The 12,791-nt window shown below is 40.0% G+C and overlaps 1 protein-coding gene across 10 annotated transcripts in view; it reads right to left on the bottom strand.

Annotated features, from left to right (window-relative positions):
* Positions 1–12,791, bottom strand: part of MAST4 (microtubule associated serine/threonine kinase family member 4) — a 300,840-nt gene that overhangs the window by 132,500 nt on the left and 155,549 nt on the right. The window contains exon 1 of one of the 10 annotated variants that reach the window (XM_021379475.1): positions 1,085–1,494. The exons of 8 other annotated variants lie outside the window; for them this stretch is intronic. In XM_021379475.1, coding sequence (XP_021235150.1) covers positions 1,085–1,131 — 47 coding nt within the window. In that variant the 5' untranslated portion in view covers positions 1,132–1,494. Of the gene's footprint in view, positions 1–1,084; positions 1,495–12,791 lie in introns of those variants that run through there. One more of the 10 variants, XM_021379478.1, reaches the window with a different exon arrangement.

Raw genomic sequence — 12,791 nt, 5'->3', positions numbered from 1 at the left:
CAGTTCTGGGGAACCCAGTGTAACATCTACACTTGTTCCTCGGAATACAGTGCTCTGTCACCTTCATGTGATCATCAGAATAAATTATTTGCTAGACTGCACACTAACCTATCGCCTTTTCTTTAAAACATGGCAGATGTCAGAGATAACACCTTTCACAGCTAAGTAACTTTACCGCAGGCATTTGCAGCATTCAGGTTTTTCTCCGTCAAGAATGGGGAAGTCCCAGGGAACACTAAGGGATCTGACGTAACCATGTCTATTTACCTAGATAAAATCAGCAAGTTCTCATGGTGTCTGCAACATGCATGCATACATGCCTGACGTGTATTAAACACAGAATGTAGGTATGCATGTATAGAAATTAATATTTAGCTTTGGCTAAATATTACCTAAATATCTACCTCGGGTAGATATGTGCTGGCATTTATGAATAAAAGACTATCGTTACTATCACTACACACTAAAATTTACATATTTTCATGTGCCTACTACATAAATAGCTGAAAACACACAAATGAGTTAATCGGTTTTAAGCAAGCACCAAGTAAACACGCTGCTAAATTAGGTAAACATACTTACTGCAGAGGAATCTCCAGTATGTAAATACTGTTCGTTAATGTAGTTGCGTATGTAAAATCCGGGCTGCTCCTGGCGGATTCTCGCAAACGGTATTTCTGTAATGCTTTAATCTCTCGCAGTGCTCGCTGTTATGCAGCAGAGATAGAGGCCTCTCTAAAAGGCAGCACCGGGATAAACAAACAGTAACAGAGAGCAGGAGAGAAAGGCAGACACCATGGCCTACAGAAAGATGCTCTCTGCGAGCTGACAGGATGCTCCACGCAGGAGATTCAGTAACTTTAAATACACAGAAATGCTTTCTTTCCCAGTGCACTGCAGTGCTCCAGCTCCCGGCTCGCACATCTGCTTCAACCAACTGCAATGCATTTAAAACATGTTCCTTCAGCCCAGAGCTGCAGTGCTGCGAGATTGCCAGCACAACGCACACTAAACAGCTCCTGTGTGCACCAAAGCCAGCTGCCATGCAGAAACCATTAAAATATTAAAGACAGACAATACTTACTCCAAGGTCAGCCCTGGAATCTGTAGCCTCTCCCGCTGGGCTTTCATCGTTCTGATGTGCTACCAGACCCTATTGTAACCACGACGCGCGTTCCCTGGCAGCATCCCGGCGACGCGAGAGCCAAAATGAGCCACTACGAAGGAGCGGACTAAGGACCTCCCGGGGGCGGGGGACCACCGCAACTTCGGTCCTTCCACCCCGCGCCGTCACGACGCGCCGCGCCGCCCGCGGCCTCGCGCAGGTTGGCAGCACCGCGCTGTGCAGTCAGCGCAGGACCTGCACGCCGAGGAGCTCGCCCCGACCTCCGCAAAGGCAGCTACGCGCTGGCACGCGCTCTGCGCCTCCCAGCAAGGAGAAGTCCCCCTCGCTGCACCAAGCGGCAGCGCAAAAACACCCTGCGTGTTACAGACAGTTTCTCTCCGCAAATGCCAAACATTAGCCACCCCCTCTGATCCTACCGAATAGGATTTAGCCATCTTGTTTAAGTCACATTACCCTCTTCCTCGGTAAACAGACAGGCCGCTCCTGCCTTTCATTCCCCCGAATGAAAAATGCGCTTTTTTCCTTTAACATGGGAAATTGTTGCTGAGCGTCTCGAGGAACAAACACCTTACTGTCACGGTGGGGGCAAAGACAAAGGGAAAAGTTAAAATTCTGTTCTGTCATGACTGTACTTGGATTTTAAAGACAAATAACCTACCATTTTTATTAAGAGTGAGAACAGCCCAGAAAATTGTAGAAAAGCGCTATCAATTTCAGGTCCTTTTTCTTTTTTTTTTTTTTTAAATAAAGGTAACCCGACTTGAAAGTAAAGCAGTATACATCATTGTGCTAAAGACATTTTCTCTCTCTTAGTCTTAGGCTATCCTTACAATAAATACTGTGAAATGTTCCACGAGGACTCCATAGAACACCAAGAAAACTGTGGCACTGTGCAAGCACTCATTTTTAGTGATTTAAGAGCCAGAATGTTTTACCTGACCCGCACAGTTCTCCCACGGAGCTTTAGTTTGTACCTCTCGCACATTATGATGATACCATTCTTATGGCTTGCTTTCTTCCACCTTTGAGAGCCGTGTCCCGGCTCCGTGCACAGATACTCTTTACAAACCATCCACATGGCAGGACCAAGTAGAGCTGCTGCTTTTGGGGTCTCTCACTCATTAATTAGAAAAAATCAGCTAAGTCATAAGAGTAGAATCATAGTTTTCAGAAACCATGAGGGATGTGTCCTAGCTACGGAAACTGGTGAACTGGATTACTCTTTCAAGTGCACAAGATAAAATCATTGAACTCTTTCTTTCTCCTTTGTATTTCCACTAGGAAACACTTTAAGCATTACCCTGAGCCTTCATTTACAGGACACTGAAATCAAAACTGCACATCTGAATTTCTAAAACATTTGGGTTCTGGTACAGCAAACTCAGGCCCTAGCAAGCATTACTAAGCCAAGCATCCTACAGATAGTCCTTCTAAAGAAGTTCTAAATTCCTCTACTTCCCAAAAGAAAAAAAAAAAATAGACTGGATTTAAGGGATTATTTCAAGACCACAGATTGTGATGATTCAATTCACAGATTCAAGGGCATGTAGATCAGTTAGGTGCTCAACTCTGACTTTCAGAACATGTTCTTCAAATTCTTCTCAGAACACAGCGAAATGGCCATTTGTTAAAGGCATTATCAAACCTGATGGAGTAATAAACAAGGACAGAAAATTTGGACAGCCAAGTTGACACCATGCACACACATGTATGCACTTTTATATAAACCTCATATAACATTATAAGCGCATACTGCCCTGTAGGTAACTTGAGACCACACCTGTGTATGTATATTCACATAGACATAACACAAACTACTTAACTTCTCTTGCATAAAGTTGTTTTTTGCTGTAAACATATAGAGTATGACACTGACATGATAGGCAGCTCCACTGAATCTGGACGGTACCACAATTATTTGCACATAGAAAACAGCAAAAGGATCAGCTCAGGAAGATGCAGAGCTTCCTTCAAACACACAACAGAATTTTAGAAGTTCCTCCTTTAAGGCCAGCCTTATTAGTGGGGTGAGCTGAGACAGGCCCACCGTCAAAGTGGCTCTGTTCTTGAAGCATTACCAAGAAGAAAACAAGCAAAAAGAACAGTAATCACAAAACACTGCTCTAGAATGAAACATTGCAATTAGGCAATAGATGCATTTTTCCTGCAGGAGGACAAGACTGCCACCAAACCAGACCATGCAAAAATGAGTTGAAGCAGCATTTGAACATAGCACATTAAACATAAGCAACTGCATGTAAGAGCTATTTTGAGACCACAATAAATCAAACCCCTTGGTGAGCTAATTCATGCATGCACTTCACATTAACAGTAAAGTTATTCTAAGCTGAGACTAAGCTATAGCTTGACTTTGAAAACTCTTCTTTTATGCATTTCACCTTACACAGACAGAAGTTTGGTTAATTATGATTTACTGAAAAACAGAGCAATGAATACATAAAGGGAGAACAAATTCTGCCCTCAGTTACATTGTTCCAGCTTCTGCAAGAGTAAGTGGGAACCATTTCACATATTTGTGGGTAAAAAAAATAGCAATTTAATTACATGATGCCTAGCCAGTGAAAGTTGACTTCAATTTAATCAAAACAATTGTCTGTTTTTAATTTCAGACTGCTTAGATATAAGTCATTCCCACCAATATGTAGCCGACAAAGCAAGTCAAAGTTAAAAAGGGGGCTCATTATTTTTTTGTGGTACAATCTCATTCATTTATTTGAAGTAACTAGTTTACTCTTAGGATAATAATACTCATTATACTTGCAAAGGCTACAGTAAAGTCAGTCTCAAAGGTACTGATATAAGCTTTTTCTTCATCTTTGGCATCATCCCTGAAATAGATATTACAAGGATTATTTTACTGGTAAAACCAATTCTTCCAGTTTAACACAGTATTACTTACAACGAAGATTACATTCTCATAAATACTGCAGTCCCCGTAGTTAAAAAGTCTGTTTTCTCATTTATGAGATTTTAACTTGAAATCTGCAGCACCCACAAGCATAAATGTTTGAATGCCCACGTTAGGGTTCTATTGTATCATGGCTACTGGAAAGAAACATCACTTTCTCCTGTTAAGAAAGGAGCTTTGCTTCACCAGAAGGACAGCTTTAGTAGCTACACGATGAAGACCAGAAACATTAAGTCTGGGTATCAGATACAACAGCAGGTTTTGTTACGTCAGAGGGGAAAAAAAATAAGTGAAAAATCAATGACTATTTCAGATTTGTACATCACATTCTTCTAACACTACCAGGTAGGAAAGTATCACACAAATCACAGAATCATTATGGTTGGAACAGACCTCTAAGACCATGTAGTCCAACTGTCCATCTAACACCAAAATTGCCCACCTAACAATGTCTCTTAGTACAACATCTACTTCTTCCTGAAACACTTCAAGGGACAGTGACTCCACCAGCTGCCTGGGCAGCCTGCGCCAATGCACCACCACTCTTTCTGAGAAGAAATTTGTCCTAATATCCAACCTGAACCTCCCCTGGCACAACTTAAGGCCATCATCTCTTGTCCTGTCGCTGTTACCAGCGAGAAGAGGCCAACCCCTACCTCACCAAAAGTTGTAGAGAGTGATAAGGTCTCCCCTGAGCTAAATAATCCCAGTTCCCTCAGCCACTCCTCCTATGACTTTATGCTCCAGACCCCTCACCAGCTTTGAAAGGATAAGAAATGCTTCAGGCAGCAGAAGATGGTGGCAAAACATTATTTCAGACTAGTTAGGTTAGTAGGACCTTAGTTTCCTGAGCAACTCACTTAAAAATACATCGATAATAAAAATCATAGAATCATAGAATTGCTCAGGTTGGAAAAGACCTTCAAGATCATCAAGTCCAACCACAACCTAACCATACTACAGTAACAACCCACTGCTAGATCATGTCCCTGAGCACCACATCCAGACAGTTTTTAAACACATTCAGGGATGGTGACTCAACCACCTCCCTGGGGAGCCTGTTCCAGTGGTTAACAACCCTTTCTGTAAAGAAGTTTTTCCTGATATCCAACCTAAACCTCCCCTGGCGCAACTTGAGGCCATTTCCCCTTGTCCTATCGCCTGTCACCAGTGAGAAGAGACCAACCCCACTCTCACTGCAACCACCTTTCAGGTATTTGAAGAGAGCAATAAGGTCTCCCCTCAGCCTCCTCTTCCCCAGACTAAACAGCCCCAGTTCCTTCAATTGCTCCTCACAGGGCATATTCGCCAAGCCCTTCACAAGCCTTGCTGCCCTTCTTTGGACCTGCTCCAGCACCTCAATGTCCTTTCTGTACCAAGGTGCCCAAAATTGAACACAGTACTTGAGGTGAGGCCTCACCAATGCCAAGTACAGGGGCAGGATTACTTCCCTAGTCCGGCTCACCACACCATTCCTGATACAAGACAAGATGCCACTGGCCTTCTTAGCCACCTGGGCACACTGCTAATGGTGTCAAGCATCCTCTGTTCTGTTCATGCTTTTTTATCCAGGTAAACCTGAAAGTACTGAATTTGTTGCCTACATTGACACAACTTCCAAAGAGGAAAATGTCTCATCTGGAAAGACTAATCTCAAACAAAAGGTCAAGAACAGTACACAGGGAATTTAAGAATTACATTCCTTCGCAAATTTAAACCCTAGTGTCCTATCAGATTATTCTACAGATGAAATCCAAATTTAGAAAGTGAAATACAAGAATACAGGGCACAAGCTAGGTGCCCTGAGGTCTGACTAGTTCAGTAAATCATCTCCAATATCCGGTTAAAAGCAAACAGAAAGAGGAAAGCACAGTGGAATGTTTCATTTGACTGAAACACAAGCCTGAAAGACTCTTCCTCCATATCACAGTTCAGATTAATATTTTACACTTTCAAGCTACTTCTCTAGCTGTTGCTTATGCTTGTCTTTTTTTCCTTAAATGATGGCAATAAGCAGTAATACCACTAACAGTGCAGGTGCCTCTGGTTTTCATTAGTCTTTAACATTCAATAGCAATTGAGTAGCTAAAATAATAAGCAAGTCGGTGCATCATTTGGTTTTGCATGTACAGTTCGCTAGTACTTTACAAATGTGCTGAGGAGTTTGTAGCTAACTTCAAAGGCCAACAAGAACAGCTAACTTATTTCTGTAATAGTTATTAAAGATAATTTCATCTTCACTTGTACCACCTGATCTGCTTAGCACACCAGGTTCAGACATTTACACATTTCTAGCACAGTCTGTTTAGCAATATTCAAGTATACATAGAACTTCCACTTTTTCCACTTCAAATTAGAATACTGTTCTGAAATCATGATCAGAAAATTTACATGTTTAAAAAAAATAAATCATCATAATCCAGTGAATACAGGACTAAAGAAAATAGAAACTGTAAAACCAGCATAAAGTGATTTGCAATTTATCCCCTGCACAAATGCTTCTGTCAACATTTTCCAAGTCAAGTTGCTATTTTCTAATGCATAAAAAGAAAATTTATTTGTCAGTGTTCAAGAACAAGCTGATGTTCATCCCCTCAATGGTCCATGCTCCGACAACATCATTGTGAATCCTCACAGAGGTCCTGTCAGACCAATCAGTCCTATTAAAGTGATCTTTAAGTGGAACGCACCCATTTCAAGTTGCTCTTATTAGACAGCATTCATCCATGAAAATCAGCTGCATTCACTCACTGACTGCGTATTCCAGCCACTGCATGACAGTTACAGATTTGTAACTGAGAACTGTTACTCAGGAATGATTTTTTCTCAGTTTAATGTTGTGCCACACAGCTTGTGAGGATGAGAAAACATCCAAGCATTAGCAATGTATACGTACGCAGGTATTTGTGAGGTATATATGAACACACACACAGCATGCAGATATATATATATATGTAGATACACACACAAACACACAGGGCAGCTCTGAAAGTAATGTCTCCCGTGTTTTTATGTCAGTCCACGACATCAGGGGTGGATGGTGGTGGTACGGTAGTAGTAGTTGGTGGTATGCACTCTGCTGGTGCAGATTTTTACAAGTGCAGCATGCAGGCTCTCGTTAATCACTGGCAAAAGTGCATAGCTAATGGCAGTGACAGTGTTGAAAGAGAGTGTTTCATAGCTGAGAACGTGCACCATCAAATAATGTTATTGCACTCCTACCTGTTGTAGTTTCCATGGAAATAAATAGGAGGCATTACTTTTGGAGAGACCTATGTATATGCAAATGTCACATTCTGGGGTGTCACTTTGCATTCTCTCACATCAGTCAGAAAAATTAAGATTTCCAAATCTTAATTTGGATCAGGATCCACCATTAAATAAACAGCAGGAGCTCATAATGACACCAAAGTAGCAGATTCTATTATTTCTGTGTGTTCAAGTGCTTTGCCTTCCTTCCCTATTACATTCAAAACTTAGTTCTGTGAAAGTCTCTCAGGTGAGCAGACAAGAACAAACAATTTTAAGATCAGATTCAATATTCAAATCTGGTATACTGAAGAACTCTCTACCACATGGAAAGCAGAGATGTTACTCAGAGACATTCAGGATTCTCACAGTTCTTTCACCAGCAACACTGAGGTATTAAATAGGTTCTATGAAGAACAATGCTGAAGCACTCTAGTACAATGCTGTTTCTTGGCATCAGTGAGAAGCAAAACACAGCACTCAATTTTTTTGCATTCTTTCCAATACAGTGTGTCTGGATATTTATTAAGACAATCACAGAAGAATTCTGAAATGCCCATCTACCACTCTGCTACCTCTGGCTGAAGTCAACAGACTGATCAACCCAATGCACATGGAACGTATCTCATGCTTTAGCTAGCTGCAGGACAGAGTCAAGAAACATTTTTCCTATTGGTGTGTAACTGGCCAGTTTATTCTGGGCACTTTTGTTATTTACCGCCTCCTTTCTTCAGAAGCATTTGAGATAGGCCACAACTAAGGAAGCAGTACCAGATGGTATAATAAATCCTTTTCCTTAGAACCCTGTCTGGCATGTACTGCTCATATGCTTAGGCTCAAAATAATCACTCATTTTATAATGTCAAGGAATTTTTCATCTTGGTCAGATCGTATGAGGAAAAGAAGAAGGGATGTCTTATGTTTTGTTGGGATTTTTTTTCTGGGGAAGGGAGAAGTAGGTGAGGATGATGGAAGATGCTCACCAGTACCTGTACCCGGACGCCCAGTTTGCACATCTTTTATCAAAATGTTCTCTTCCGGAAAACTCCAAAGGAATTAGGGAGATTTAGACAACCTCCTACCACATTTCACACATTACAACAATTAAAACTAAATAAATCTTAAGATGAATTTAGTAAGTAATAAAAATAGCTCAACTAATGAAGTCTCTTGTCAACAGATATCAAGTTGACATCAAAATTGTAAAAACCCTGAGAAAGCAAGCTTTAATAATAATTATGGTCTCAATCTGCACTGTCTTTCAGTATCAAAGAAATAATACTTAAAAAGAAGAGGCAAAAATAGACCTACTTCTTGAAGAATTCTGTTTCATAGGGTCTAAGCACTTATTTTATTAAAAAATACATATATGTTCAAAAGCCTTGTATTCTAGTGATAAGGCAAAAGTCAAGGCACTCAGTGATCGTTTGGTTATCAGCTCTGTCATGATATGTAGTAAAGAGAGCTCTAAGTAAATCAAGATATCATGTCCTTCTCCAAGAGAGGTCCATTATATGTGTATTACCCACACCACACAAGCTGTTTGTCTCCCTGTTCTTATAATCTGATAGCAATTCCACTATACTCTATGTTACTCCTCTTCACAATCCAGAGGGACAGAAAACATTTCAACAGTGTCTAAACTGAAGCCATTAAGACTTGTTTTACACCCTAAGAACATACAAAGCACTATTTCCTACACAAAACAAGTATTCTATACTCTTAAAGATTCTTATAATCTCCCCTCAGTCTTCTCTTTTCCACAACCTAATTCTAGAAGGTATTTTTCCATAGATTATGTCAAGTCAACACATAACACTCAAATCTGTATGCAGTATTCAAGCATAAGACCTACCAAGTTCTGCATGGAATAGAATAATGCTGCACGCTTTGTAGCTCTGAGTATCAGCTTTCCGACAGGATGTACTGAGATGTATTCTTTTCCCTTGTATTTTTGCCACACAGCACTGTGGAACTATTGTGTCTCTCAGACCCTCTTCTGTAAACTGCCACATAGCCAGCTATCTTGCGTCCAAAAAGCTGAGTATTTTCTGTTGAACAATGAAATCTCCAGCTTTTTCTATTTCACGCGTATATTTTATCCAGGATGCCAGAGTGATTTTTAATTCCCAAGCTGTTCCTTAACATACTCACACTCTTCCCAGCTTGTCCTCTCCAAACTTAATAAATACCCTTTACTCTATCATCTGTGTCACTAATAAAAAATGACTACTGCCAGTTATCCAGGCTTCTTACACCTGCAGACAACTGTGATTTCTTACATAGTGTTTCTGTCGGACATGCAACTTATCAAAAGGTTCTCAGAAGTGACAATATAAAAAGAAAAAAAGATTTGCTGGCATGGCTTATCAGTAAAACTTGTCTAAAAAAAAGCAAAGTTCAGAGTTACAGAGCAATAACCTAAAAGCTATCTGAAGTAACATATATATGTTCTTTGTATTCTTCATCAATTCACTTCAACCAAAAGATCAGATATATTTTCAAGGTAAATGAAAGTATTTCAGGTTTCTCCTAGAATAATCTAAGAGAAAAGCATCCACAAAACACAACAAGAGTCTACAAAACCTGATCTTCAGCAGAATCTCAGTGTTATTAAGAAGAATCACAAAATTTTACAGGCTGGAAGGGATCTCTGGAAAGCATCTAGTCCAACCCTCTGCTTCAAGTAGGGTTACTTTATGCACTTGCGAAGTAGTGCAGCTGGGTTTTAAGCATCTCCAAGGACAACAACTCTACAACCTGCATTCAAGACCACACTATCTTTGATGGAAGGCTCAAAAAAGTGAATCTACTATTATGTAATGTCCTTTTTGTTAAGATTTTGTTCACTAGATCGCATATCTTTCAAAACCATCATCATGTTTAGCAACTGTGACACCACACCTAATGCACACAAAAATCTACAAGTTAAGTGTAGAAAAAGTTACTCGGGTACTCTCTACCTTGTAAACAGAAGTAGGTACAAGAAAAGGGTTATTCTCAAGGGTGTTTTTATACCCACTGCTTCACAGCTGCAGAATCCTCAGAGGACCGTCTAAAGCAAGTCTTACAAAGCATTCTGTATTAATTAGTCATATATAATAAAAGAAAGAAAAAATTTTGAAGTACATTTTTATTATCTCCTGTATCCATTCTAAATACATTTACAGGTCTCAGTTATTAAATAGGTTTCAACAGCACTAACTAACCTCAGGAAAGTACAGTATTTCCTACTTTCACATCCACCGTTAAAAAAGTGGCGCATTCTATACACACTTTGTTAACCCAAGGGCTTACACACAGTCATAGAAGACAGTCATAGAAGACAGTCATAGAAGACAGTCATAGAGTGTCAACAGCTATCTCTTTGAAAAGGTCATCATCCCAACGCACCTTTAAGCAGCACAGCTCATATAGACAGATTCAAAGATTTCTTTGATGCTCTTGTGCATCTGTTCAATAAATCTGACAAAAGGTACCACATCAAGTCAAGTTAAATTAACTCTATACTGTTCAGCTCCAATAAGAAAACCCTGTTCTCAAGGCAAGTATTTTCTTCTGGAAAGTACTTATAACTAATAAAATAAAATAAGGAAGCTTAGCAATAGTTAAAAGCTCACATCTTATTAAGAGAAGAGATTTAGAGAAAATCACAAAGATGAATATCATTAGTTCAGTTAGTTAATTTCCATTTAGGAGAAGTAAACACAAAGGCAAAAAAAACACCAGAAAACTATAGTGCTTCCACACTTCACACTACTTAACTGGATATTTACTAAAGCTACAGAACCTTTCATTGATCCACAATTTAAATATTTATGACTTTACAGTTATAAATTATTACAGTTGGGCAGGAGCCAGAGTGTCAATTATTTATGAGACAAGGAAGCCCCAGAAGGTTCAGAATCTAAATCTGAAATCTGAAGATGTTGAGGTGTAACAAACAGAACAAAGTGCACATGGCTGAAGAGCCCAGAATTGTCTCTTTTTCATTTTGTTAACTGCAGAGAGTTGGCCTAACAGAAGACTCTACCATACCTTACAAACTTCATGTCTCAAGTGAAAGATAGGACAAGTGCTAAAAATTGTCATGTTTCTGTGTGGGGAAGAAAAAAAACACAAGTCTCTGTGACAGTGCTGTTTAACTACAGGTAAACTAAGCTAACTTCTCTTTCTCTTTCTTGTAAGGAATCAGTAGGCTTCACAGTGAGCATGAAAAAAAAAAACCCTACAAAATAAACCACAAACCAAATTCAGATACAGAGAGCGTGGTACTGCCTGCCACTGCCACCAGTCATTACAGAGCAATTGCCAAGCTTGAGAAATGCCCTGCTGGTCTACACAAGCATGAGCTCTGCAAGCATTGCTGTGGAGGAATGTGCACTGCTCCAGGTAAAAGTGATCCAAAGCTGAGTTCCCATGCTGCCATCATTTTATTAGCACTAATACAGCCAAAGGAAAGGGGAGATGGTTCTGCAGCCATCTCAGGTGGGAGGCAAGTACACAACAGTGCAGTAAGACTGACAAGACTGACCAAGAACATGTCTTAGGACTTGGAATACCCTCATTGCTCTGAACAGCTGTCTTCCAACAGAAAGTTATCTCACTGCTTTCCCACCTGGTCAGCAGCACATGCTGGAACCACCCTCCATTTCCATTTCTTCATTCCTGCCTAACTTACTCAGATTCCATGTGGCACTAACTTACTACTGACTATTCATCTGTCCAAAAAACTGTCTGAGGCTGAGGTGTGCCTACTACCAATAGTGGTTCCACTGATTTCTGTTTGCTGTCTGGATACTACACCCAAGGGTAACAGAGTGAGTCACAACTAGAGAACTTTGTATGGCAAATCTCAGTATCTCTACTCCAAAGTCTCTCAAGCACACTCTTCTCATCATTTCTGTCTTCTTACCTCTGTGTTCCACACAGCCTTTCCTCAATCATTACCAATTTTATTCTTCTCTATTACAGCTTCTTCCCTCGTCTCTCATTCTTGCACAATTCCTTAACTTCACTGGTATTACACTGCTTCTGTGTCACACCATCATGAATGAGCTAAAAAATCCCTGGACATCATTCAAAATCAACTGCTATGTAAAGATTTTGATTCACTAGCTATGCAATACTTAAGCTAAGGTTTCTCTCCTGGATTCCAGTTCCCTGCTCAAGATTCTCCATTTTGAGTTAATTTGTGAGCCAAATTTATATGGCAAGCTTTCACAGTTTTTATTGACAGGAGATCTCTGATAGTTGCCTCTCATGCCAATAAGCCCTAGGATCCCACTGTTTGAAATTCCTTTGATCTTTGGTTTCAGACTACTGTTTACTCCCTGGAATAACATTTTATCTGCGTAAAATTGATGGTGTGCTGCTTATGAAGCAAAAGCTGTAATGCATGAGCCAGTTTGGAAAGTATACCATTTAAAGATTTTCTTTCCATGTTTTACATTGCCAATATTTTTAAATAATGGGTACAGAACCTCC

The sequence above is a fragment of the Numida meleagris genome, chromosome Z, assembly GCF_002078875.1.
Source record: "Numida meleagris isolate 19003 breed g44 Domestic line chromosome Z, NumMel1.0, whole genome shotgun sequence".
In the NCBI taxonomy this organism is placed as follows: Eukaryota; Metazoa; Chordata; class Aves; order Galliformes; family Numididae; genus Numida; species Numida meleagris.
Note: the sequence above shows the minus strand (reverse complement) of the source record. Positions and strands in the feature narration are given on the sequence as shown.